This window comes from Lepidochelys kempii, chromosome 23 (assembly GCF_965140285.1).
Source record: "Lepidochelys kempii isolate rLepKem1 chromosome 23, rLepKem1.hap1, whole genome shotgun sequence".
Lineage (NCBI taxonomy): Eukaryota > Metazoa > Chordata > Testudines > Cheloniidae > Lepidochelys > Lepidochelys kempii.
In genome coordinates this window covers 16,329,149-16,357,127 of record NC_136402.1, presented here as the reverse complement: position 1 = coordinate 16,357,127, position 27,979 = coordinate 16,329,149, and the positions used below count along the sequence as shown (strand labels likewise).

The following is a 27,979-nucleotide window of genomic DNA, read 5'->3' as shown; positions in this document are numbered from 1 at the left end:
CACCCATGGGTAATCTGAGGGTCTGGCTGTACTGGTGTAAATACACCAATTCAGCTAACCCAGTGGCTAACCCATACAGCCAGCCCATCGGTCTAGGCCCGGGAGTCCCTCGCCACCCGTTCTAGCCTCTCTTCTCATCTAATTTAATTAGATCAATCAATCTGCTGCAGTTTACCCCATTCCCAGCAGAGAGCTTGCTTGGAGGGCATCACACTGTCTTTTATTGCAGGGCCAGCTAAGGTGATGGGAGACATGGCCTCGGGAGACATGCTTTCCCCACAGGGGGACGCTTCCCCCTGGATCTTGGATGAAGCCAGCTGCTGTGGGGAAACAGGTCAGCCAGTGAACATGGAGACCATGTCTAACCTTGCAGCAGTTGCAGAATTGCCCATGGTCCAGTCCTCAGAGGGTATGTAGCGCCCTTTATGGGGTCTGTCTGTCTACTCTGTTTCCCCCATTATTGCAGTTACACATTCTTTAATGCTACCCTATGAGCTAAGGAAGTGGCAACCAGAGGGTGCTTAAGTGCTTTGCTGAATGGGGGCCCATGTTGCAAATATGACCTTGAAAACGTGACCCAAGTGTCAAGTGAGCAGTATGGCCTACCTGATTCTGCAGCAATAAGGGGAACAGAGGACCTGGAGAATTATAGACCAATCAGCCTAACTTCAATACTTGAAAAGATACTAGAACAAATCATTAAACAATCAATTTGTAAGCATCCAGAGGACGCCTTCTTCTGTAGCATGGGGCACGGGTCACTTGCTGGAGGATTCTCTGCTCCTTGAAGTCTTTAAACCACGATTTGAGGACTTCAATAGCTCAGACATAGGTGAGAGGTTTTTCGCAGGAGTGGGTGGGTGAGATTCTGTGGCCTGCGTTGTGCAGGAGGTCGGACTAGATGATCATAATGGTCCCTTCTGACATACATCTCTGTGTGTATATAATATCTGCTGCAGTTTCCACGGTATGCATCCGATGAAGTGAGCTGTAGCTCACGAAAGCTCATGCTCAAATAAATTGGTTAGTCTCTAAGGTGCCACAAGTACTCCTTTCCTTCTGACCTTAGTATCTCTTAGAGACGAGATCCGCTCCATTCCTCCAAATGGGTTGTTGGCTTTGAAACCTACAGATGACAAATTCACCGTCAACACTGTTAACTTGCCCAAGGTCGAAGAGGAAGACGGGGGTAGAACCCAGGTGTTCAGAAGCCCTAGCCTGGTGCTCGGCCTGCTAGACCTTGCTGCCTCCCAGGTTAGGGTCTGATTCTGCAGTCAGGTCGGTACAGGAGCCACAGTGGTGCAGACTGGATTTCAGGATTGAGGCCTTTCTGTGTGAGCTTAAGTGTGAAGAGGAAAAGCAAGGAGCACATTTGCTATAAGGCTGGGAGAGTTCATGGAAGGTGCTCTGTACCTTGACTAGCACTAAGTGCTATGATTTCACGCCAGAGGGACTCATAGATATTAAGGTCAGAAGGGACCATTATGATCATCTAGTCTGACCTGCTCAACGCAGGCCACAGAATTTCACCCACCCACTCCTGCGATAAACCTCTCACCTATGTCTGAGCTATTGAAGTCCTCAAATCATGGTTTAAAGACTTCAAGGAGCAGAGAATCCTCCAGCAAGTTAAAAGAACGCTGATGCTGTCTTTGTAGGGTGCATAGGGGAGCAGCCTGGGTTTTATTTGAATTGAGGTAAGTCACAGAGGTGGATGAGTCATCCTGTTCCACACAGCTGCCTCCCACCACGCTGCTCAGTAGGGCTTGCTTTAGTACAGAGTATGGATGCTGACTTGGTTATTCCAAGTTGTTAGGGTAAGAGATCAAAGAATGCTTGGGTACTGCGGTGGTTGCTGTATGACAGATAGATGGGCTGTGGGGGAGTGTATGGAGATGGAAAGATACGTACATACATAATATACTGTGGCTACGCATATCAGCCTTTGTGAACTCAATTCTCCTCTTAGTCACATCCTGTGATTTGACCTGTCAGGCCAAGTTCTGCCCTCAGTTACGTCAACATAAATCCCAAGTAACTCAATTTAAGTCCGAGGAATTAGTCCAGATGGGGCTGGTATAAGCAGAATTTGGTCTGTTGATATCCCTGGGCATAAGCATGAGATTTTTGTGGTGTGTGTGTGAATCATGGCATCTTAAAAGTTAGTGCAGGGATAAAACCTATAGTATTAGATTCCTGGGAGACCGTTCCCCACCTTCCTGCCCCCTCAGACAGGTCAGGATTGTTCCTTATAGCGTAATCACAAAGGCCAGTTGTCCACTATCCCACAGCACAGTACTGGGATCATAGGACAGTCCGGAATGGGGGAGATTTTGCTTACGGGTAATTAGGTCTGGAACCAGACATTAAGTTCTCCGGAAACATTCGCTCCATGTGCAGGGGCTCACGGTGTGTTAGAAACCATTAGGGAAGGGATTGATAGATAGAAAATATCATAGTGCCACTATAAATCCATGGCACACCCACAACTAGGTTATTGTGTCCAGTTCTGGTTACAACCTCCACCCCAAACCCTGCTTTGCCTCTAGCATTTATAATGGTGTCAAATATATAAAACAGTGTTTTTAATTTATAAGAGGGGTTGCATTCAGAGGCTTGCTATGTGAAAGGGATCACCAGTAAAAAAGTTTGAGAGTCACTGCGACAGAGGTCTATAATATCAGGAATGGTGTGGAGAAGGTGAAGGGAAGTGTTATTTCCCCCTTCACATGACACAAAACCAGAGGTCACACAATGAAATGAATAGGCAGCAGGTTTAAAACAAACAGAAAGAAGTACTTCTTCTTATGATGCACAGTCAGCCAGTGGAACTCATTGCCAGGGGATGTTGTGTAGGCCAAAAGTATAATTGGGTTTAAAAAAGAATTAGAGAAGTTTATGGAGGGTAGGTCCATCAATGGCTATTAGCCAAGATAGTTAGGCACACAACCCCATGCTCTGGGTGTCCCTGAACCTCTGACTGCCAGAAGCGGGGACTGGTGGACAGGGGATGGATCATTCGATAATTGCCCTGTTCTTTTCATTCCCTCTGAAGCGTCTGGCATTGGTCACTGTCAAAGACAGGTTACTGGGCTAAATGGACCATTGCGCTGACCCAGCTTGGCCGTTCTTATGTTCTTAGCTTGTAAATGTTACAACTCTCCTCCTCTTCCTTACTAGAGTCATGGGAGAGCACTGCCATCAGCAGCAAGAGCCGATGCTCCGAGGAGCACGTCCTGACCTGCACGTTTGAAGCCTGTGACCTGGAACAAACAGGTAGAAAGCTTTCTAATGTCAGCTGGAAATGCACAGCCCTGGCAGAGTCCCAGCCACTTTAATGCTACCAGGAAATCAACTGTGCGTTAGATTCAATGGCTCCTTTGTGGAAGCCAGTGAGCATTCAGATGGCAAATTCCAGCCCCTTCACCTACCTCCCATTCTCAAGACCTTTGAAAAAACCATCTTGCATCCTAGTGTCCTGTACCTGGGATCTTCCACTCTCCTAGGAGTTAACAAGGCTGAGCTGAAAGCAGACTGCATGGTCAACTTCCTGAGGCAGGGGTGTGGGGCTATATTGCTAAGAAGCAGAAGGGGCATAGATTACCATGTAGCTGCAGCAGAGATGGCCCCACCTGTTAATCAGAGGTTGCATTGACCTCAGTGGGTCACTTTGAAAAAAGTCACTTTATTTAGGTCCCTTGATGTGGATTTAGGACAATGCACAAATCCATTGTCAACTACACAGGGATTCCAGCAACTCAAACACCTAAATCCCTTTGAGGATCTGGGCCTCCCTCCCACTGATTCCACTGATCTCCAAACTCCCAGGCCATCACTGTAATCACAAGACGAACCTTCCATCTCTAGCAATGTTCTTGGTTTGCCAGGGGGTGATTATTGGTGTGTCTGAATTTCTGATTGCAGGACAAGTGTCTGTTTTCCGTATTATCGAGTACTTACAGTCTGTGACAGGGCAAAGCTGTGAGGAAGAGAGACTGCAGTTGCTTTACAAAATGCTGGACCCAGAAGAGAGGGGTGTCACTGTGGATTTACCGACCTTCCATGCCGTTATGAAGAACTGGATTGCAGATTGTCGGCAGGATGGGTGAGTAGATAATTTAGGAACATCTGTGGCATAGGTGTCACAACCCCACAGCGAGAGAGGGTAAGATTTTCATCCACAGAAAGAGAAACTGAGGCACAGACAGGTAAAAGGCCAGATGTTCAAAGGTACTTTAAAAAAAAATGGAAATGAATGGGTATTCAGCACCTAAGGCCTTGTGAAAATCCTGCTATGCACCGATCTGCATCTGCCAAGTGGCTTGGCCTTCCAGGGTTACACAGGAACTCATTGGAACCCAGGAGTCCTGACTCCCATTCCCTCCTGCTCTAATTTCCTAGACAACATAACACCGCAGAGCAGCAAATAGAACCCAGGAGTCCTACTCTGCCCTCCTAGTCTATATTCTCTCCAAGAGTTGGGACCCAGGAGTCCTGACTCCTACACTCCTGCGGAGACTTGATATACATCTCCCAGAGTTGTCCTAGGAGTTCCTTTCTCTTATCAGGTTTCAGAATAGCAGCCGTGTTAGTCTGTATTCGCAAAAGGAAAAGGAGTACTTGTGGCAGCTTAGAGACTCAATAAATTTGTTAGCCTCTAAGGTGCCACAAGTACTCCTTTTCTCTTATCAGAGAACCTCACTGCTGTAAGAATCCACTCCCTGTGCTGTCCAGCTGTGTATCTATGTCATATGTGCCTCTTAGTCTTTAACAAACAAAAAAAAGGCTTCCAGAATCAGCTCTCATTATCAATATTAATATTTATTAGCTCTGTTCCCTTCTAACGAAACAGCCAGGTGAAATGCATAATATAACCCTTCTCTGGGCCTTTCTATCACAGCTTTATCTAGGACAACCCTAAGGCTCACCTGTTGCATGCATAACTTTTCTGACTTTAATCATTAAAGAGACCCAGTTGTTTCTTACCCCTGACTAATTAAGCGACCATCCTGCCTTAATTACAGCATGGTACAACACTCACCACTAAACTTGAGGAACTATTTTCATCCTTGTGTTTATTAAGAAGTGGGTGTGAATAGCAAAAAGTCACCTGATATGCACAGAGCACACGATTCATTTCATACAGATGGTGATAAAGTGGGAATTATAACTATTCATTTATGTTTCATCCAGGGGATTAGACACCATGAAGGAGCAAGACAAGTTTGTGTACAATATGTGCCTGTGGCCATCTGGTAAGTTGTGCTGAAAGGGATAATAAAAAAAAGACAGTGTATTTAATTCTAAGTATAGACGGTTCGGTAATACAACCTCCTGTGCTACTGATTGGCCTGACTGAGGCGTCTGTCCTTGCCCTTTCTGCTGGGGACACAGGAAACCACCCAGGTTTTGAAATACTCTCATAATTAATCCTTGCATAGCCCCTCTGTCGCTGTAGCATCTGAGCGCCTCCTGAGGGTTTATAAATAGAATAATCAACAGCAGTCTTTCTCTTTCTGCCTGGTCTGTAGGAGAAAGAGCTTGATTAGCTTATAGGGCAGAAGGGTTGTGTCTGATTGGGTTTGTCTGCGTATGTGAAGATGTGTGATTCAGGGTCTTCTGGGGCCCAGTTCTGGGCTTCTGCAAAGCAGCCAGAAAGCTAGCTGAACTGGCTACCTGGGAGTTCTTAGGGCAATCTTCAGATGATGGGACTGAACCCAGGAGTCTGGACTCCAATGGGTCAAAATGCTTTTGAGGATCTAGTCCTAAGTCTCTTTCTCTGCCCTCACTTCCTCGGTGCTCTGACAGTTTTGATGCACTCAGAAACTGCAGTGATATAAGAGTGTAGGTTATACAGAGGGCTTTGTAGAAGGATAGACTGAGTAGGCCTGCCATGCCAGGTCTTTCTCCCTAGCCTCTGGCACAGGAAAGCGGGGATGTGGCCAGAGTATCTCTGCATTCCAGTTATCCCAGCCACTCTCACAACCTCTAAGGGCTACCAGCAGCCACAGTAAGTTAAAACAACCTCTGGGCTGCTCTACCTTATGTGGGGGACTCAAGTGCTGTCTGGATAGCCCCAGGATTGGGGAAACACAGACATAGCATTCAGCCACCTTTACACACCCCTACCCCTGGCACAGCACAGAAGCTGTGACATCCTCCCACGGCACATCTCCAGTGAGCCCAGGAGAGGCCAGTGGCCTTTCACAGACAAGAGAAAGACTCTTAAATATCAGTTATAACTTATTCCTGAGTTTAATACACCTCCTGGTCGGTTAGTGGGAGCCACTGAGCAGGTGTTCCTGAGCATAATTTGATATAGATCTTCAGGTTGCCATCCTCTTTTCCTACTCCTGGCAGCCACAAGCATCACGACCAGAAACCCATGGTAAGGCTGTGGCCCTGACATTGCTCTCTGTTTTTCCTCTTCAGGGAGGAGGAGGAGGCCTGTCTCTAGTGCTGCTCAGTTAGAGGGATATGGCGGGGATGTCAGCTGTGTAAACTCGTAAGTACTAACTTCCCATAGTCAGCCAAATCAGGAAGGCTGGGATGTAACTAACCCATGCTGTAGGGTATTACAGGCTCGTACCTGTGTAAGTTTCCAGAAAAGGATTAGATGCTATACTATCTGCAAACAGCAGCCACAGGGCCTCTATCTCGACGAATGTTACAAGGACCATTCACATGCTTCAGGGAGTCAGGAAGGGATAACCCTCCTAGGTGTGCAGTGTTCAGTAATGAGATGCATTACTGGGGAGTCACAATCACGCCCTTCTCCCAACCAGCCAGCACCAGCCATTGTTAGAAACCGTACACTGGCTTAGATTGATCACTAGTGTGAGCTGGATTGATCACTGGCAAGTGATCCAGCGCAGCAGAACGTGGGATGCTGGATTAGATGGACCACTGTGGAGTGTCAGGAGGGGGATACTAGGCGGTCATCATTTTTCCTGTGGTGGTAATTTGGTCACTTTCCCTCTTGGAGTCTCTGAAGTGTCTGGTGCTGAACAAGATAAACCGGTGGGTCTTACCAGGTGCTGCCGATCCAGGTCTCCTTTGCTAGCCTGTAGGCAATGCCATCTGATCGCCATCCGGTCGGGTGTGATATGGGGTGGAGGTGTTCCAGTCCATTTCCTAGTGGGCTAAGACAAAAATCTCAGGCTCAGCGGCTGAATGCGTCCCCGATCAGTGCTGAGCCTGTGGTCTGGAGGCTGGGGTTGAGTGAGTGATGCTGTGCGGCGTCACAGTAATGCAAGTGAGGAGAGCTCTCCCTACCGACTGCCCCCTTGCCCTCATTCGTGGTGGTCTCCAAGGGAAGAGGCTGCTGCCTTGATGAACAGCATTGAAGACCTGGAGTATGGCAACAAAAAGTTGGCCATGCAGAATGCCAAGCTGCAGAGGACCATCGAGGCAGCTGAGGAACTCAACTCCCGCCTCACCGAAGAGATCTCCCAGCTGCAAGGCAGACTGAGAAGGTGAGTGGGACGGGAGGCAGCCGGGGGGGCTGCAGGGAGCAGGCTGAGGGGCACTGTCCCCCTCTCTGGTTTAGCGCTGACACGGCTCTAGGGGGCAGTGTGCTTCAGGGAGCTGTATGGGACACTCAGTAGGGGGTGTTCTCCTCAGGCAGGCAGTGCTGGCCCCAGTGCGGTGCTAAGGGCCCATGCTGAAGGGAGCGGGGCGGGGGCTGAACAGGGGGCGCTCTCCCTGGCAGTCAGTGCTGGTCCCACTTCTCCAGTGTGTTGTTTGGAGGTGATAGGGTGAGGCCTACATGAAGCATGCTGATTGCTCATAGCCTCTGAGACCCTGAGGCATGCTCACTGCAGGATAGGGCATGCTCTCCCAGGTGTTGCTGGCTACATCCCAACCTGGCTAATTCCATTCTGCCTCCCTAAATTCCCCTGCCTGAGGTGTGGACCAGGTACAGGATTCACTTTGCCTTCCCGTGCCCAGATGTTGTGCAGCCTTGCTGCGTGCTCAGACACGGCCTCCATGTTCCATTCCTGGGTGGGTGAATTTAAATGGCAGGTGAAGCGCTCGGTCTGGGGTTATTATTATTTTTTCGTTATTTCACGAGGCTTCAGCAATTTCCCCCTTCTGGGTGCTGGATATTTTAAACTGAGTAGCCGCTGTGTGTTTTTTTTTTGCGGGGGAATTTAGCAGCTGTATTCATTGCTCAGATTAGAAGCTCTTTGGGGCAGGGACCGTCTTGTTGCTCGATTTGTACAGTGCCTAGCACATTGGGGTCCTGGTCGACAACTGGGCCTCTAGGGACTACTGAAATACAAAGAGTAATAACGAATATATCCATCATTTACCTCAACCATTGCAACTCCTAAGGCTTCCACGGAAACTCGGACATCTTATTCAGTGACACTTGGCCCTGTATTGCAGTTATCTCAGGCTACTTTGACCATTGCTAATTCAGAGGCTTTGAATTACTGGCCTCTCCTAACTGGCTGCTCTCCTTGGTAGCATGCAACAGGCCCTAGAACAGGCTAAATCAGTGGCTAACGAACTAGAAGACCTGAAGGCTGTTGCAAAAAGTCTGGAAGAGGAGAAGGGCAAACTTTACTCACAAGCCCGGCAGCTGGTAGGTGCTTGTGAGTCTTTGTTTCAGCAACATTTCCCTGGCTAGGAGTTCAGGCAGATAGTCTGATATCACTGGGAAAGCAGTATTTCCTAATGGCTAGAGTAGTGGGGCTAAGACTCCTGGGTTCTATCACTGCCTCGGGGGTGGGGGAGAGTCAGGTTAGAGCAGGACTTCTGGGTTTGCTACCTGAAATTGCAGCTGATTTACCATGTGACTTTGCACAAGTCACGCACTCTCTCTGCATCTGTTTGCCCACTTGCATGGCTATGATCATGTAACCACTCAAGAAAACCTCAATTTCCTTGCCTTCTCTTTGCTGAGAGCCTCAGAAAGTGACCATGTGAAACCGACACATCCCTCTCAAACATGTAACAAGTTGATGGGGCTCAGCGTCCTTCCTAGCAGAACAGTCCTTTGTGTTATAAACCCACTGTCACACCTGGGTCCTGGTAGCAAAGAGATCCAGGCGTGAATGGTCTCTAACTCCTAGGGCCTGATTCTTAGGTGGGTTGGATTGGCAGATGTGTGCTGATTTACACCAACTGATAACCCAGCAGTGCAGTGGGAGGAAAATCAGCAGGGGGCAGCATGTGGGAGAGCAAAAAGTTTTCCCGGCGACTGCCCATAGTGTGCCTGTTTTGTGGGATAAACAGAGGATTTCAGCCCGTCAATCTGGTGCTTTTCGTCAGCACTGAGTTCACTTACGTTTTTGTTGTCTTTCTTTAAACCCATGGGCATTTCAAAGTTCCCATCTGCTGCAGCCATGAGTGGTTTCTCGGCGTGGCACAGCTGTCATGGGGCACTCAGCTCTTGATGCAAATTAACCACCTGGATTGCGGGGGGAAGTAAAAATAAATGTGTGTTGATAACAAATAACACCGGCAGCCTAGTTACTTCAATTTATTGAACCAAGACATGGCCATTACTTGAGTTACGTCATAGGTAAACTCTGGGGGATACAGCTTAGGTCCATGTTTGGTTTGTTTTTTAAACTTATAGGAGAAGGAACAGCTGTGCCTCTCTCTACAAGTGGACTGTCTTCAAGAGGAGGTGAGGAGGGCTCTGGAGAGTAGCAAAAGTTTGGAGCTGTCTTTGGGAAGTTAACCATTTGTGTACTTTAATGCCAAGTCAGCAAGAAACACGGAGGAGGCAGTGTGGGTGACTCAGTGGGAGGTGGTCTTCGCTCTGAGTCAGTAGTGAATTGGGAAAGAGCACAGAGGAGGTCTGGAAAATCTGCCTTGCAATGAAATAGTCTCCTTAGCTCATCACAGACAAGGTGAAAAGGTGACTAAGAGGTCTGTAAGTACCTAGAAAGCTCGTTAATGTAGCAGACAAAGGCGGAGCAGAATCCAGGGGCTGAAAGCTGAGGCTAGATACATTCAGGCTGGAAACAAGGTGTGCAATGTTAAGAGTGAGAATTATTAGACATTGCAATAATTTACCAAGGGGTAGGGCGGATTCTTTAGGACTTGGAGTCTTTAAATCAAGACTGTATGTCTTTCTGAAAGAGACATTCTATCTCAACCACTAGATATGGGGCAGGAGGTAGGAATTTCTGGGTAAAATACTCAATGTTCTGCCGGAGGTCAAGCTATATTATCCAAATAGTCCCTTCTGGCTTCAACATCTGTTGTTCCAGTGTTCCAGTGTTGAGCTAGGGGGCAGGGGACTCCGAGGGGACACTCTGCAGCATAAGTGCTGACTCCAGGGCCCCAGTGCAGCAGCAGGAGGGGGCGCTGTGTTGCTGCAGCTGCCATCTTTCTGGGCAGATGCAAAACTGCATCTGACTCCTTGTGGCCTGGCATTTTTTAATATGAGCAGGAATTATTAACCCCAGTGTCCTGATCAGGTTTCAGTGTGTCAAAAATCCAGATCCTCAGAGATATTTAGGGTCCTAACTTCCACTGAAGTCCATGGTAGATCTGGGCCTAACTGCATGTAAACTGCCTTAATTGCTGCTGTAGTTTCAGCTGGATGTGGAATTCATTTTCACTTCCTGTGCTAAGCTGCTGTGCACCCTTAAGCTGCTTGTGCATCCCATCCCGTCCCATCCCAGCAGCGGCGGCATTTCATTGGTGAAGGGGCCAGGGGAGCGGCTAGAGAGCTCTCTTCTCATTTCTCTTTGATATGGTTTGCTAATTAAAACTAACCTTGACCTGCGGCTGCTTTACAGAACAGGAAGTTGCTCATAGAGAGAGACAGAGTGAAGCAGAAGGTTGCAGGGCTGGTTGCTGAGAAGGCAAATCTGAAGGTACTAACAATCAATGTCAACATGCGTGTCACCTATATCAGTTGCTAGGGTCTAAGTACCTCCTCCTCAACAGTGCTGAGAACCCACAGCTTCTGTTGGCTTCCTTGTGTAGCTTGCAAGCAAGCGTGCGTAGCCCAGCAAAGACTTTTGCACCTCTACAGGTCCTCCTAGCTGTTAAGCAGAGTGGGTCAAAAATTTTCCAATAGAAAATGCTGATATGACGAAATCTAAATGGTTTGCTAGATTGTCTCGCTTTCAACAGGAAATTATTAAAAAGTTCCATTTTGACTATTCTATGCTAAATTATTTTCATATAAAATATCTGAACATTTTTGGGAATGTTTTGTTTTGTGAAAAATGATGAGATTTCTGGTTTTCATTTTAAAATTTTGGAATTTCCCATGGGGTGGGAAAACAGCATTTTGGCCTGTATTGTGTAGGGGCTTATAGCATCTGAGTGGACGTCAGGACACCTGGGTTCTATTCCTAACTCTGCCATTGATTTTTTGTGTTATCTTGGGGGAACACATCTCTTTCCCTCATGCCTCAGTTTCCCTTGCTGCAAAATGGGATTAATGCCATAATGCAGGGGACTGGACGTGGGGACTTCCAGTCCTACATTTCTATGATCCTATGCCACCCCGCTTTCCCACTGGGGTTTGAAAGTTTACCAGTGAATTTCGGGCATTTTGAGATCTTTGATGACGGGCTAAGGGTGAAGCACATATTTCCTTTCTCTAGGCCCAGCTCTGTGAAATTGAAACTCTCCTCTCCTGCAAAGACACTGCCCTTACTGAGGTGAGCAATCGGTATGTGACTGAGAACAGCGTGCTTGGTATTGTTTCTAGTACTGAATTTTCCTTTCTGTCCATCCTCTTGTTTGTCTGTTTCACTGGACTGGCCCTCAGCAAACCCGGGTTCTGTTCCTGGCTTGACTGTTGGCCTGCTAAGTGACCTTGAATTAGTCACTTCACCATTCTGTGACTCAGTTTCCCCATCTGTACAGTGGGTGTAATGATACTAACCTCCTTTGTAAAGCACTTTGAGATCTAGCGATGAAAAACCCTCGGTAAGAGGAGGTGTTATTAATGTCACTGATGTGTGCTGTGTACAGCTCCCTTTAAACTTTCAGCCAGCAGAAGTTATGGGGCTCGATGCAGGTGAAGTTCTCTGGCCTGTGTCATGTGGGAGGTCTGGTTAGATGAATACAATGGTCCTTCTGGCCTTAAAACCTATGCAAATCGTGGTTCTGGGTGTGCTGTCAGTGCTCATGACAACCAGCAGGTGTCGCTGCAGACTCAAAATTAAGCTCAAAGCTAGACCTGTGTCTAATAAGCAGCCACTCAGGGATAATCTGTCAGAGCCCCCTTTGTCACCATGACAGAAGGGGCAAAGCTGTTTTTTTTGGGGCTTTTTGCAGAAAACAAACTGTGCCGAAGAACTGACAGCGATGCTGGCGGAGTACAGGACCGTGGTGCAGGTAATGAAGGGTCCTGCCCATCTGCTCCGTTGGCCTCTCCACCTGATTCACCAAAGAGCCTGGATCCTCCCTGCCCAGCCCCATGTGCTCTCTCTGTATCCTCCTCCTGGAGCAGTGGACCATGGAGGAGACAGGTGTCCTAAGTCAAACGGCCCCAAGAAGTATTCACGCCATTGTGCAAGGCACCGGTGGGACCTCATCCAGCATACTGTGTCCAGTGCTGGTCACCTGAGTTCAACAAATGGCGATAAACTGGCCAGGGTTGAGTTTCAGCTGGAAATTAGAAGCTGATTTCTAACCATGAGAGCAGGGAGTTTCCACAACAGCCTTCCAGTAGGAGTGGTGGGGACAAACACTAATCTGATGATGGAGCTTGATAAGTTTATGGTACAACGGGGTGGCCTGTAGGGACTAGATTCAATGACCCAGGACTCCCAGGAGATCCCTAAATTCGGCTGGCCTGAATCTCAGTTACTTTGCTCCTGCACCAGAGCAGGGGGGTGAGTGTGGGAGGGGCAGGTTAAGGTGGCTTTAAGCCATCTTTGCACTCCTTGTATTCCAGGGCTGTGGATAGGGGGCCCTGGCATAGGTTAGAGTGACCTCAGGGCTGCTCTAACTTAAGCCTATGGTCCCCTCTGGCCACGCCTCCAATCTGGCTCCTGTGGGGCTTGGGTAGCGGAGAACAGCCACAATGCCGTGTGCTCCAGCCATGCCCTCACTGGCCCCCTATGCCAGGGGCTGAGGGGAAAGCAGTTATATTCCTTGCACAGTGGGGAGTTTCTAGAGGCCATTTCTGCCCCACTTTAAGGACCCTTTACTGTGCCAGGGCCACCAAGAGAGGTGCAAGTGTAATGGAGAACTAGGCCCGTTGGCTGTAGGAACGCCTGATGAGCTGGGTGGTTTGGGAGAACACGGCTTATATGGCAGAGGAAACTCCAGAGGATCTGTCCTTCCTCCACAGGAGCTGAGACTGGAAACAAGCCAGCTGCAGGAGCAGCTGTGCCAAACCACCGAAGACCTGGCCATGTAAGTCCTTCTGAGCAGCCCCTCCTAGGTACCCAGTTCTGTTCATTGTCTGTACGCCAGCCAGGCTGGCATGAAGGGCAGGGAGAATGTCAGTGCCCAGGGTGTGGGCGGTCAGAGCAGGAGTCAGAGGCCAGGTGCCCGAGCCAAGGGTCAGAGCCGAAGTCAGGAATTGGAGCCGTGGTCAGAGCCGGGTTACCTGGATGGAGGTGAAGTAGGAGCAGGGCTGGGGACAAGCAGGAGCTATCACAGCCACCAAACAGCTGCTGGACTGAGCTGGTTTACTGACCTCTCCCACCCATCAGGCAGCCTGCTACAGGTCCTGATTCCTGACAGACCACCGCCCAGGGAACAGCCACCTGAGTAGCAGCCCCAAGTGGTGGGCTGGAGGAGAGGGGTACGAGGGGGTGTAGCTGAGAGAGCCTTATTCCCTGGTTATTCTGTGCCACAGCTGAGTCCCGTGGGGCCACCGGAGCATGGATATTACTGAGAGTAGCGCTTAGGGGGCACCCTGCAATCCCTGAAGCAGTAAGGCAGGAGCTGCGTTGTGGGGCTCTGCAGCACACACCATGCAGTCCGATGCTTGCACCTTCCCGCTCAGTGTTGGGGGTTGCTTCTGGGCTGCAGTTCATACACGGCGCCATGCCACTGGCTCCCCCAAAGGGTGCCTGGCGAGCACTGTCCACACTGCATGTGCATTGCAAGGCCAGCACTCTGTCCCCTGTCTCCTCCGGCAGCCAGCTGCTTCCGAGGGCAGCAGGGACAGTCCTGGAATAACCTGCTCAGAAGGGAACCTCAGGCCGATGAAATCATGGTTTATTCCCTGAGCCAGAAACTATCCCATCTAATCTGTCTCTGTGTCTGTCTAATGAGGACAGACACACACACGCACTCTGTAGGTTAGAAGAAAAGGAGTACTTGTGGCACCTTAGAGACTAACCAATTTATTTGAGCATAAGCTTTCATGAGCTACAGCTCACTGCATCGGATGCATACTGTGGAAAGTACACAAGATCTTTTTATACACACAAAGCATGAAAAAATGGTTGTTTAACAAGGGTTAAACAGGTTAACAAGGGTTAAATTGGTTAGTCTCTAAGGTGCCACAAGTACTCCTTTTCTTTTTGCGAATACAGACTAACACGGTTGTTACTCTGAAATCTGTAGGTTAGGTTAGCTCACTCCAGAGCCAATGGATGGAAGCTGAAGCAGACAAATTCAGACTACAAGTGAGATGCAGATTTTTAACAGGGTGTAATTAACCAGTGGAACAGCTCACCTCGGGAAGGGCGGGTCTCTCCATCAGTCTTTTAATCAAGACCGAGTATCTGCCCTAGCTCAGCCGGGAGCGAGAGGCTCGTTTCAGGAATCCCTTCTCATGTGCTCTGAGTGACGGTGAGATGAAACGGGAACCCTGCATCCAGTTCTGATGTCCTTATTTTAAAAAAGATGTTGCAAAATTGGAGGGGGTGCAGAGAAGAGCTACAGAAATAATTCAAGAGCTGGGGAAAACAACGCCTTACAGTGAGTGATGCAAGGAGCTCAATCTGTTTAGTGTGTCCAAAAAGAAGGGCAAGAGGCGGCTTGATTACAGTGTCTAGGGAGAAAATTGTGGGTATTAAAGGGCTCTTTAATCTCACGGAGAATGGCAGAATGAGAACCAGTGACTGGCAGTTAGACGGACAGACCTAGATTAGATAAGTAGCAAAACTCCCTGGGGGTTTGTGCACACTGTGTGACCGGGGCCTTGCCCTGTCATGCTGCGTACCAGGGCTCCCTTTATAAAGGATGAATCAGCAATCACTAGATCTAATAAACATGTGGCGGACAGGAGCAGCATGGGTTAGAGGCGATTCTAAGCCCCTCAGCGCAAGGCGTTATGGACCATTCTAAGGCACGTCCTGCACTGCGGGGCTCTAACGACGGGTTAGCCATTTGTTAAAACCTCTATATACCCTTTATATATGGAACCATAATGTAATGCATGAACTGCTCGCCTTTACCGCGATATGGGATGGCTTTAACAATTTGCAGGGGAGGGGTCAGGGCCCTTGTCATTCTTTGGCAGGAGTGTCAGAAAGGTGGGAGGAGGAGTAGAGAGCATCAGGCAAATGGGAAGGGAAGCTTGGGCTGCTCTCACAGGGCTAGGATGCTGGCCCCAAAAAACCAGCTAGGATTGCCCTTGAGTCTCCAGGAATTAAAGGTTAATCTTTAATTAGAGATTATGTCATGTGATGAAACCTCCAGGAATATGTCCAACCAAACTTGGCAGCCCTATATCCAGCGTGTGCCTAGGGACAGCTCTGAAACCCACATTTCCTGTCTAGCCCATTGCCTGCCCCGTAGGGTGGGGCAGGATTGTTCCCTGTAGCCTCTTCCCCAGAGCTAGTCTGAATTCAGCTCCCCTCCTTGCTAAAGCCCAGGGCAGATGTGTAATGTGAGCTCCCTGCTGGGACCTCTGCACTGACCTCACCTCTTCCCAGCTCAGACCCCAGCTCCTGATATAAAACTGGGTCGTGTGGCACCGGTGCAAGAGAGACACAGGTCTCCCAAGGGCCAGGCTGGGGACAGGACAAATTTCACTGGAGGCTGCAAGCTAGGCTGCATCTGCTTGGAAAGGGCCCTGATCCACAGGCTACCTGGTGCAGGCAGAAACACTCCTCCCAGCCATACTCTCTGGTGATCTTTATCCAGCAATTGTCTCTCACCACTCTGTGCAGAGGTGAGGCGTGAGGTTTGAGCAAGCTCTCTTCCTGCCTCATGCTCAGGAGGAAGCTGTGGGGCTTGGACGCCACAGGAAGAAATGTTGGGGGCAGGGAGACAGCTTAGTTTGCTTAGCCACTCTCCCGCACTGGGGATGGGAGATCCAGACGACCCCAGAGAACCAGGTTTCTGAGCTCTTCTCTGGCCCTGCCCAGGTTGCATTGACAATAATAAAGGCTCAGAGTTATGAAGGACTGTGGTTAAGGTACTGAACTCAGGAGATCTGGCGTCGTTCCCAACTCTGCCACAATTACCCTCATCTCTCTCTGTCTCGGTTTGCCCATCGGAGGATGATAATCCTTCTCGTGGCTGTTTGGCTAGCTCTTGCTGATCTGGTCCCATAGGGCATTGGTGCTGCTCCCATGCTGCTAGCAATTGGCTGGGTGTTTCCCCCCTGGGTCACCCAGGGCCCATTTTTGATGATGCAAACTGCTCTCGGATCACAGCAGTCAGTGATGGAAAAGTCACCGCGGCACAGGCGTGTCGCACCTGGCTTATCATTGTCATGTTCATACAGCGTCCCAGGCACCATATGATAGAGTAAAATCCCTTGCAGATAGCTAGCAAAAAGAGCTCGGTGGCCCAGGAGGCAAATTGGCCAGAGGCCGCGTAGTCCCCAGCTCTGCCACTGTTGACGTAAGGCAAGCAACACCCTCTTTCTATGCCAGCCCTACTGTGCCCGCTGCTGTGCAAACAGTGAACATAAAGACCCTCCCTGCCCTGCAATTTTGAATTCAGAGCCGATTGCTGGAAATTTCATTGGCCTTAACTGTAATTAAACCATCCAGACTTCAAATGGTAAAGATTAAAAAATAAATAGCCAAGAGCTCTGGAAGAACTATAAACCCACCTGAGTCTGGCCATGAGCTGACCTCTAACTACAGGGGAATGGACTGTGGAACTCATAGCCACATGATTCCGCTGGGGCCAAGAATTTAGTACAATTCAAAGCGGGGTTGGATATTTATATGAAAAGCAAGGATATCCCAGAGGTTAGACAACTGAATGCAGAGGCTGGAAGAAAGAACTGACTGTGTTTATACAGGCTGCCGAAGGAGCTGCCCCACGAGCTTAAACCCCACCGTCAGCTTCCTGCACAGCCACTCTGCATGGAGATAGAAGAAATCCAGCAGGTAGGGGGAAGGGCAGCCTTGCATTGATCTGGCAAGCCCAATTAACCTTGTGCTTTGATCCTGGTAGAGTTCAAAAGTCAAGCCAGGTGAGGCCTGCTCGGTAGCTGGCTGGGAGGCCTCAAAGGAACAGCTACAGTAGTAGTGTTGGTGATGCAGTAGGGGGCGATGGCCTGCAGCATGCAGTAGGAGGTGCTGTGTCCTCAGACTCCATGCTGACCCCCAGTTCCCCAGCAAACAGAACAGTGAGGGGAATTAACTGCTGAAAAGACTCTGGTGGATTTCCCCGTCCCAGGCCCTCTTTAAATCAAGATGTTCTGTTTTTCAAAAAGATCTGCCGAAGTTGAAACAGAAATTAATTCAGGGCAGTCTTATGGCCTGGGATACACAGGAGGTTAGACCAGAGGATCAAGGGGTCCCTTTTGGCCCTAGAATCTATGAATCAAGGAAGCACGCTTGCTTACTACTCTACAGAAAGACCAGGGAAACATCTCCTCCAAAGCAGCTTTTCGCATCCCTTCTGTGTGCAAAGCTCGATTGTACCGTCACTGCACTTGAGCTTGCCACTTGGACCCAGACAGCTCCACATCCCTCTGGGAAGCCGCCACCACTTTCTTCCAGAGACAGGGCGAGAGAACTCCACTGTACAGCTGCAGCGTCTGGAGGGCGGGGCTGATATAGCAAACCACAGAGGAACTGCACTAGAAAGGCCCCCAAATAGCCCTGACCTGGGGGGGATGTCCTGTGGCTCAGTATTAGAAAGGTAAGGAGTAACCGTGCAGGGTGCTCTCACCTACAGATCTCACAGCGCATAATAAAGTGCAAATCAGTGTCCTCATCTGCAGGATGCCCAGGGGGTAAACTGAGGTATGGGGCTGTTTAGTCCCTGTTTTTCATAGGCAGCCAGTTATTTCGGGTGCCTCAGCTAATTTGAAACTCCAAGCACCTGAGTTTTAGAAGCCACACAGGCTTAGCGGAGCGGGGCTTTGCCGCAGACTCCCTGGGCTCTACCGATGTTCTCCAGCTGAGGATTTGACGCTCAGCCCGCCCAAGGACAGTTTGCACGAGGATAAATCGCTGTTGTATGTGCACTACTGTCCCGCCCCGTTCTCCATGGACGCTCAGCCCGCCCAAGGACAGTTTGCACGAGGATAAATCGCTGTTGTATGTGCACTACTGCCCCGCCCCGTTCTCCATGCAGGGACGAAAGGCCGAGGCCAGGCTGCCCAGCCCGCTGTGTGGGCTGTTGCCAGGCTCAGGAGCTCCTGCATTGTCACAGCAACTTGTCGAGATGAGCCCCGTGGATGTCAGGGCGGTGGCAGAGGAGCAGGTGAGGGTGGGAACCAAGGGTGGAGAGGGAAGCAGTGTTCAAGCAGTGTTCTCACCAGCTGGAGCCCTGCCCCTTTACTTGACCCTGAGAGCCACCATGCTGGGCTGACGGCAGGCCAGATGCTGGGCTAAATACTCAGATTAGTCAAATCTCGCAGAGCTGAACACAGGACTGGGCATGAGCTGGAAGGGAGGCCTTCAGCAAAAACCCACCTCAGGCCGCAGGATGTCATGGTGCTTCACTAGGGGGTGCTCTCCTTTATTTGTGCTGACCCCAATGCTTCTTCATGCTGCAGGGGTTGCTCTCCCCTCAGTTAGGGCTGGCGTCAATGCCCCAGTGCTGGGCCAGGGGGCTTCTGCCGCAGGGAGCGGGGCGGGGGCTTTGTAGGAGGCACACTCTATTTGCGGGAGGCATTAAAAACTCTTGGGGTCTCCATTTAGAATCATAGAATATCAGGGTTGGAAGGGACCTCAGGAGGTCATCTAGTCCAACCCCCTGCTCAAAGCAGGACCAATCCCCCAATTTTTGCCCCAGATCCCTAAACAGCCCCCTCAAGGATTGAACTCACAACCCTAGGTTTAGCAGGCCAATGCTCAAACCACTGAGCTATTCTAGCAGCGAGTAGTGTAGAGAGGTTAGGACAGGGTCGGGGGGCCTGAGAGTCAGGAGTCGTGAGGCCTAGTCCCTGCAGTGGAAGGGAACGTGGTCCAGGGAAGTGGGAGATAGTGTCGGAATATTTTATTCCCAACTCCAGGGGCCAGTGAGGGCTAGTGGTTACAGCGGGGGAGGGGGAACTTGTGTCAGGACTCCTGGGTTCTATTCCTGCCTCTGCCCCTCATTCAGAGCAGCAGAGCGAGTCTCTGCTCTTGTCTGTGGCTTAAAAGGGAGCCAGCCGCACTTACATGGGAACTGCAAAGCTTAGCTGGCCCGGGGATGCGCTTTGGGAGCCTTGGACAACAGCTCCCAGATGTTTGCCTTACCCAACTATTGGCCGCACTGACTCAGGGACCTGTTTCCCCAGGATGTGGGTGCGGCCGATTGCACCCCAGCATGGCTGGCTCAGCCAAGCCCCGCCGCAGAAGCCAAAGTCCGGGCTGAGCAGCAGCAGCGACTGACACCAGAGATGCCAGAAAGGTACGAACAGGGGACGAGGGAGCTGCCTTCTACCTGTCCCATGTTGCTGGCTCTTCCCCCAGCTCCATCGGGCACGTTGGCAATGCCATAAAAGACCCGCGGAACAGCCATCCTGGCCCAGGGCAGCTGTCTGGGGCTCATCCTGCAGAGTTAGAAAACTGCAGTGTAGATGTTGGGGCTGGAGCCCAGGCTCTGGGACCCTCCCACTTTGCAGGGTCTCAGATCCCAGGCTCCAGCCTGAGCCCGAATGTCTATACAGCAATTTTATAACCCCACAGCCCGAGCCAGCTGACCTGGGCTAGTTGTGGGTCTTTTATTGTTGTAGAGGTACCCGTCATTGACACACACCGGGGATATGTACACACCCACCGCACAAGGGAGATGATCCTTAATGGGGATTGTTAAATGCGTCTGCAACACAAACAGTTAATAAATAATAACATTCCCCACACTGCCAGCCAAGCTATCTGCTGAACTCCCAGCCGATCTGGAACAGCGGGGTGTTTGCCAGGAGCAGCTGCGATCTCTTGGGAATCATGTGGAATCTGATTGTTCTTGATTTCTTGATGGGCATAAAACCAGACTTTAAATTATTTCCCTAGCAGACGGATCTGTTAGTGAGAGGCAGTGTGGCGAGTGGATAGGGCACTTAGTTGGGAATCAGGAGACCTGCATGCTAGTCCCATCTTTGCTGCTACCCTTGGGCAAGTCCCTTCCTTGCCCCGTGCCTCAGTTTTCCCTCCCACCTTTTGTCTTGTCTTTTTAGCATGTAAGCTTTTTGGGAGAGTGACCCTCTCGCCTTATGTATGTATTTGTACAGTGCCTAGCGCCAGTCTCTGTTCAGGCATTGCTGTGACGATAAACAACTCCTCTCTTCCCATCTAGCACAGAGGAGAGGAGAGGTGGGAACTGCCCAGCCAAGGAAGAGTTGTGTGCACATGGCACAGAGGAGCAGCTTAAACTAGCCATGGGGACCAGTGAAGAGCACAGCTGCTTATCCTGCTTGGAGACCCATGTGCTTCCTTGGCCGGAAGGGAAGGTACAGACCTTAGTTAACGTGGGCTAGCTAAATCCAACTGCCTTTCCTAGCACACACCCAGGGGAATGCCTTTAGCCTGATTGCAGCCGGATGAGTTACAGCCTTGGCAGGCGTCCGCTCTCAGTCAGGCCCTCTAGCTGCTCCTGTGCTATAAATAATAATGGCACTGTCAGACTCAGGCGCGAGTGTCTTCAGGCTCCGGCCAGATCCTGCGATGCTGTCAGCTACGCCAGCGGCAGAACCAGCCTTATTTGTACCGGCAGCATCCCAGCCAGCACATGGAACAGCGCAGAAGCTCAGATTTACTCTCCTCCCCTGCGCTGGCAAAGGCCTATAAGCTTTCATCCCCCTCCAATCATTCAACTCCAATCCCTGCTTGGTTACAAAGTGGCGCCGGCAGTAGGGAAATTGATGGCGATGAACGCTCGCGCTGACAATAAACACCCAGCCAGGAGGCATTAGCTAACCGCCCCATGGAGAGCACCAGCCATTTGAATAATAGGTTTCTGGAGATAATTTGCATTCTTGGAGCTGGTTGCTCTCCCTCCTTCTTGGAAAGAAATAATAAACACATGTCTGGGCAAGGGGTGTGTGTAACACTTGTAGGATTATGGTAGCACCCAGCTGCAATCAGGGCCTCATCGCACTGGGTGCTGTACGTGCACACAGCAAGAGACAGCCCTTGCCCTGAAGAGCTTAGAATTGAAATAGCCCAGGCAGAGAAAGGAAGGGATTATCCCCATTTTACAGATAGGGAAACTGAGTCCCAGAGAGTCTAAGATCCAATTCAAGAAGGATGTTGATAAAGTGGAGAGTGACTCAATCACAGTCTATAGGTACCTGCATGGGGAACATAAATTTGCTAATAGAGGGCTCTTCAATCCAGCAGACAAAGGTCTAACACGTGGTAGGCAACCTATGGCACACGTGCCAAAGGCGGCATGCGAGCTGATTTTCAGTGGCACTCACACTGTCCGGGTCCCGGCCATGGGTCCGGGGGGCTCTGCATTTTAATTTAATTTTAAATGAAGCTTCTTAAACATTTAAAAAACCTTATTTACTTTACATACAACAATAGTTTAGTTATATATTAAAGACTTATAGAAAGAGACCTTCTAAAAACGTTAAAATGTATTACTGGCATGCAGAACCTTAAATTAGAGTGAATAAATGAAGACTCAGCACACCACTTCTGAAAGGTTGCCGACCCCTGGTCTAACATGATCCAAAGGCTGGAAGGTGAAACTAGACAAATTCAGGCTGGAAACAAGGTGCAAACTTTAACAGTGAAGGGAGTTAACCATGAGAACAATTGACCCAGGCCTGTATGGGATTCTGCATCCCTGGCAATTAGAGGGGCTGTTTTTCTCAAAGACCAGCTCAAGTTCCCCCCGGAGTTAGTTCAGGGCAGTCCTATGGCTGCTTTCACAGGAGGTCAAGCCTGGATGACCACCGGGCTCCCTTCTGGCTTTAGCATCTACAAGATTTTCATAAGTGACTAATGATTCTGAGACTCCATAAAGGGTGTTACTCAGAGGCACAGACAGAGCACAAGTGTGTCTGCACTGGTACAAGGCTCATCTGACTGCCATCTTTTAAAACAAGCTGAAGACATGGGCCCAGATCCTCGAAGGTTATTTAGCCACCTAACTATGGGGGTCAGGCACCTAAATACCGTTGAGCATCTAGGCCATAACCGTAAGGATGCCAGCAGCAGCAGGAGTTGCGTCTACAATAGGGCTTCCCTGGCCCGGAGGAGCTGCAGCTGTTCTAGCACCAGCAGAGAAGACTAGAAAGAGCCGAGCTCGCCATTGCCTTGCCCCTTGTGCAGTCATTTACAATAGTACACAATGCTTCACATGGCTGCCGGTGAATTGTGCCACAAGCAGAGACGGGGGCAGGGGCTGTAGTTAGATCAGGCCATTGTGAACTTTACACTTTATTTCCGTTATAACCTGTGCCCCTCTCCTCCCCGACTTAAACAAATGAACATCTCTCTGGTAATGGGCTAACTCCTCCATTGTGACAGGTTTCAGAGTAGCAGCCGTGTTCGTCTGTATTCGCAAAAAGAACAGGAGGACTTGTGGCACCTTAGAGACTAACCAATTTATTTGAGCAGAAGCTTTCGTGAGCTACAGCATCCAATGAAGTGAGCTGTAGCTCACGAAAGCTTATGCTCAAATAAATGTGTTAGTCTCTAAGGTGCCACGAGTCCTCCTTTTCTTCCTCCATTGTGCTCGCTAATTACCCCTTTCCTGCTAAGAGGTTCTTATCAGCCACGGGGGCCCTGAATGGGAAGAGGTTCCTTTTAAAGAAAATTGTTTTCTGCTAGGGAAAAGGAAATAAAAAACCCACATGGCCCTTAACAATATTGATGTGTCTGCCTCATGATTACTAGCTGGACAGGAGTATTTCCCGTAAGGGACCTGTTTATCTGAACAGCCCCCACCATGAGGCAGGCCACTGCTGCGGTCTTGTCCTAGCAATGGGGAATGGATTGCAGCAAAAAATCCTACTTCCTTGTAAGAGCTAACTCCAGGGTTACCGACCGTGCACTGGGTCTCACTTTTACAATGCATTTCATTAAGGGTTCATTGCTTCTCCAGCTGGACACCCCTAAGCAGTCTGACCAGAGCAGCTGCTCAGGACTCCTTGGTTTGCTATTGATCTTAGGCCATATCTATACCGCACAGCCCATGCCCACCATAGATGCAACCTGCACTGACAGAAGGAGGCGTTCTGCTGGAGTAGGAACAGCATCTGTCCAACAGCAGCACTCATACGTGGGCATCCCTGTGTCTACACTGGGGGTTTTGTCAGCATAGCTAAGTAGGGCAGAGAGTGGTTTTGTCACACCCCTGACCGACACAGCTGTGCCAGTGTAAGTGGAGACCAGGCTGTACAGTCTGCTTTCCGTACAAGCCATTTTTGTGCTTGAGTCACTGTCCATAAAATGGGCACACTGCTGCCAGACCTCCCAGAGAGATAGGACTTGTGCTCGGAGATTGGCAATGGAACAAGCCTTTTAGATGGGCAAGCAGTGCAGTATAGATCCCTCTGCTTTTTGCCTGGCTTACTAGAGCCCTCAGACAATTGAAATGCCAACTTTGCCTACCACAGGCCAGCTTTCATGCCCCTGTTTTAGGAACATAGGACAATTGCCAGGCTGGATCAGACCAGTGACTGACCAAGCCAGCAACCCTACAGTTACGGGATATCCTACCCCATGTTGTTTAAAAGTGCAGTCTCTGAACCATAAGGGTTTACATCCCTACTAAACCAGACAAGACAGATGGTCCTGTGGTTTGGGCCCTCGCTTTGGCATTTGGCAACATGGGTTTGAATCCCTGCTCTGCCCGTCTTTGCATGTGCCTCAGCTATAAATGGGGAATAACAGTCTTTCCCTCCCTCCTAGAGGGTTGTGAGGCTAAATCTGTTAGCAAGGTGCTCAGATAAAACTCTTTATTAGTTTTTTTAAATTATCTTATTATCCAAGATATTCTGATCTAAGTGTTCAACCCCTTTGGAAAATGTGACCGGCTTCCACTAGATCCCGGAGTAATGAGAGCTCCCCAGGAAAATTATGCGTTAGGTGAAAGAATACTGATTTCCTTCCTTCAGCATGCCTCCTGGCAACCCTCTGGAGCCAGCTGGCAGCTTTCTGGAGCCAGCAGAGAAGAGAGACCCCAGCTCCCTGCTAAGAAAATCTGACAAGCACCCTACTGTAAAACCCATCCTGCTGCCATGGCAATTCTGTATCACAGTACAGCCTGCGGTACAGCAGCTAAGCTCTGCTGAGCAGGGTGGGGACAGCTCTGGAACAATAGCCCGTTTACTCCTCATTGTATCTGATTGTTTCTCTCAGGCAGCAAAGCCTATCTGTCTGGAGGCTGGGCCCGCAGACACTCTGTTGTCCATCGCAGCAGAGAGGTAAGCCTGTGAGTGACCAAAAGCTGCTAAAGGGGTAAGGCTGGCATTTTAACCATGGTGAAGAGCCGTTACGGGGGTCCGGTTACAGCCCTGAGAGGGTGGAACAGCCCCGCAGCTGGCACACGGAACTCTGCTGACTTCCCGGTAGCTAAGATCATTTCCACCAGCCGAGGATGTGGCTCAGAGCCACAGAAGGGACGTCCAGAGGTCATCTACTCCACCCCCCAACACTAAGGACAGACCCAGCAAACCTCCCATGCCCAGGTTTCCACAGCCTGCCTTGGTCACCCATTCCCTTGCTGAGCTAGCCTTAAAGCTAGGAAGCTTTCCTAATATCCAACCCAAATGGCACTTGCTGCAGACAAAGCCAGTTCCCTCTTGTCTTACCCTCGGTGGACATGGAGAGCTGATCGCCGTCCTCCTTAGAATGATCTCATCAATACTGGAAGACTTATCCCCCCCTCAGCCTTCTCTAAACTAAAATGCCCAGTTCTTTCAGCCCTTCCCCAGAGGTTGTGTTTTCTAAGCCTCTGATCATTTCTGGTGCTCTCCTGCTCTCACCAACTCCAGCAAAAGCCCAGTCGCACCCTTAGCAATGGTGGGGCGTTTGCCATTCCCCCATGGGCCAGAGCACAGCGTGAAGCTGTTGTCTAGAATGATCTTAGTTGTCCAGCCGGGCTGGATCTCACCGAGCTCTTCTCACTATTCCTGACAGCTCTGTGACTGGCTCAGCATCTGAGCAGGTGAGTGGCCCTGCCTGGGTATCTCCCTGCTCCAATTAAAGACCTGTGGCAGGACTGTGGCTGGCCTGGGTCAGCTGACTTGGGCTCAAGATTTGGGGGGCTATAAAACCAGAGTGCATTCAGCCTCTGAGACCCCACAAGGGGGAATGTCTCAGAGTCCAGGCTCCAGCCTGGCCCCAAACCTTTTATAGCCCCACAGCCTGAACCCTGCAAGCATGAGTCAGCAGACCCAGAGCCACAGGATTTTTATCCCCATGTAGATGTACCGTGTGTCTGGAGCACGTAGCCTCAAGCTGTCCCTTCCCACAGTCCCCAGCCAATGGCCTTGTTCAATATCCCTCATCCCAGCGATGCACCGAGATTCAAAGCTTGGCCTCTCTATTCCAGGAGCCCTGCAGGAGGCCTGCAGCAAGGTGCACTCGTCCCAGTACAGAATCAGCTGTCCCCGATCAAACAGAAGCAGCTGCACGACTGCTGGTTTGAAACCTTTGCACTATGGTGAGTAGCCCCCTGCAGCGTTCAGTCTAATCCCAGTCCTCCACTACACCCCCGTGCCTAGGCGGTTCCACTCTCCCACACACCCACCAAAGAGCTCTGTCCGGTCAGTGCCAGGGATATCCCAGAGGATGCGCGGGTGAGTCAAGAATGTTTTTTCTGCTGTATCACACTCAGCACTGGGATGTATAAACAGCAAGAACCCCAGGAGGAGCAAGGAGGTTACATTCCTTCGGTATTTGGCCTGGCTGGAATCTTGTGCCCAGTTCTGGTGTCCGCAACTCAAGAAGGATGTTGATAAACTGGAGAGGGTTGAGAGAAGAGCCCCCTGAATGGTTTGAGGATTGGAAAACATGGCTCCAGGAGCCACATCTAATTAGCTCACAGAGATGGTTAAGGGGTCAGTACTGACATCATGGGCTCTTCAGGCTAGCAGACAAAGATCTAACACGATCCAGTGGCTGGAACCTGAGGCTAGAGAAACAAGGCACAATATTTAACAATGAGGGGAATTAACCATGGGGCCAACATCCCAGGGCTGGGGTCAGTTCTCCATCACCAGCCATATGTAAATCAAGCCTGGCTGTTTCTCTCACAGGCCTGGTCTATTTCAGACAGCAGTTAAGGAAGTGTGGTCCTTGGGGCAGCAGGACCGGGGCAGAACCTGCTTACCTCGCAATGTAGAAATCCAGATGCAAAGGAAAACTGAGAAGGCTCAAGGCTCACCCAGGAGAAAGTGGCACCAGCTTGCCTAACAGAGCAACTTTCAATCTGTTTAGATAGGTACAAACCGCAGGGTGGACGCTCTCCTTTCACGGCAGCTTAAACCACTTCCTGAAAGATTTAAGCTAAAGTGAAATAAACCTGGTCTAAAGTGAGGTCATAATGTGCCCCAGGTTAGCAGAAAGCTCTGAACGGTGTGTGCAGAGGGGCGTTAACCAACACTGGTGTTAATTCCTTTCTGCTACCGCCCCCCCCCCCCTGCATAGATCAGACTGGGTGGGGGGGAACAGACGCACATCTGGGAGCAAGAGCCTTCAACCCCACATTTATCTTGGTGTGAGCTTTCTTCCTGATGGATTGATTTGGGAGGTGGCTCTCTGGTGCATTCTGGATGGGAGGGGGCAAAGTCACAGCATCTCTCCTTTGTAAAAGCAACACGTTTCTTTGTGCAGGTTTCCCTGGGGCCTGATTTCCCTTCTGCAGCGACCACAGCCCCACGTCCTGCCCAGGCGCCTGCTGGGGGCCCTGCTCGTCACACTCCTCCTGGTGCCAGCACTGTGCTGCCTGGTGTTACCAGGCAGGCAGCAGCCCAGCTGGACCATGCCCACAAGGCTGGTGTGGCCGCACCTCCAGCTGTGGTACCTGAGGCCCCCTCCTGTCTGACCCCTTCCCACCTAGACAGGGGAAAGCAGCTCGTTGGGGGCCAGGGAAGGACCATTTTAAGCTGCTAGCCGCCCTCGCTAGGAGCAGCTCCCACTTGAAGGCAAATAAAACAGCAGTTTGGTCCAATAAAACGGGAGCGTAGCTTTCGGTGCAGGGTCAGCCTGTGCCCACAGCTGGCCAAGGGAGCTCGCGTCCCTGCTGGGTCCCCTCCCGCAGGCAGCCCTTGTTCTCGGTCGCCTGAGGCCCCTTCTGCGGCACTCTGGCAGCTTTGAGTGGCTGTGATAGGGCCCCCCTCCCACCAACCCACCACCAGGGCAGAGCTAGCCTAAGGGCTTCGCTGCCAGCCCTTGGCACAGGGGACAGGGCAGGGGTGTAGCCAGGGCTCCCTGCACGGTGACTATTCCCTACCCCCAGGGCCAATTGGGGGCAGGGCAAGGTGCTGTGGTTATTCTTTACTCCTCGGGGCCAGTGGGAATCAAAGTAAGTTAGGGCAGCCCCAGATCTGCCCCATCGACAGCGGGGCCCAGGCAGACCCCAGATCCAGGAATCACAAAGGTGGCTTTAAACTCCATGCCCATCCCTGCCCCAAGCAGCCCAATCGAGAGCCAGGTCCCGCTTCTGCAGCCAGACGGTCCCACTCCCAGCACCACCTCTCCTAGAGCCCCACAGCTGCAGAGCCCTTGGG

The 27,979-nt window shown here is 50.4% G+C and overlaps 1 protein-coding gene and 1 long non-coding RNA gene across 2 annotated transcripts; one reads left to right on the top strand and one right to left on the bottom strand.

The window, feature by feature from the left end:
• Window positions 1-252: 252 nt before the first annotated feature.
• Window positions 253-27,409, top strand: KASH5 (KASH domain containing 5). The gene is made up of 19 exons (XM_078850067.1): window positions 253-409; window positions 3,181-3,276; window positions 3,925-4,105; window positions 5,194-5,255; window positions 6,433-6,505; window positions 7,314-7,475; window positions 8,473-8,590; window positions 9,590-9,640; window positions 10,764-10,841; window positions 11,583-11,639; window positions 12,262-12,321; window positions 13,283-13,347; window positions 17,153-17,240; window positions 18,439-18,567; window positions 19,589-19,701; window positions 20,587-20,740; window positions 24,606-24,670; window positions 25,801-25,911; window positions 27,084-27,409. The coding sequence occupies exons 1-19, from the start codon at window positions 253-255 to the stop codon at window positions 27,292-27,294; spliced, it is 2,031 nt and encodes a 676-aa protein (XP_078706193.1). The 3' UTR covers window positions 27,295-27,409.
• Window positions 5,092-9,558, bottom strand: LOC144929686 (uncharacterized). The gene is made up of 3 exons (XR_013634917.1): window positions 9,296-9,558; window positions 7,032-7,142; window positions 5,092-5,265 (listed from the first exon to the last, which is right to left on the bottom strand). It is a non-coding gene; the product is annotated as an uncharacterized LOC144929686 (long non-coding RNA).
• Window positions 27,410-27,979: the final 570 nt, after the last annotated feature.

What these genes read in the sequence shown, in the direction of transcription:
- KASH5 (XM_078850067.1), top strand. Translation starts at nt 253, where the DNA reads ATGGCCTCGGGAGACATGCTTTCCCCACAGGGGGACGCTTCCCCCTGG. An exon ending in TTCCTTGGCCGGAAGGGAAG is followed by an intron (nt 20,741 to 24,605) that starts GTACAGACCTTA and finishes TGTTTCTCTCAG; the next exon opens with GCAGCAAAGCCTATCTGTCT. An exon ending in TTTGAAACCTTTGCACTATG is followed by an intron (nt 25,912 to 27,083) that starts GTGAGTAGCCCC and finishes TTCTTTGTGCAG; the next exon opens with GTTTCCCTGGGGCCTGATTT.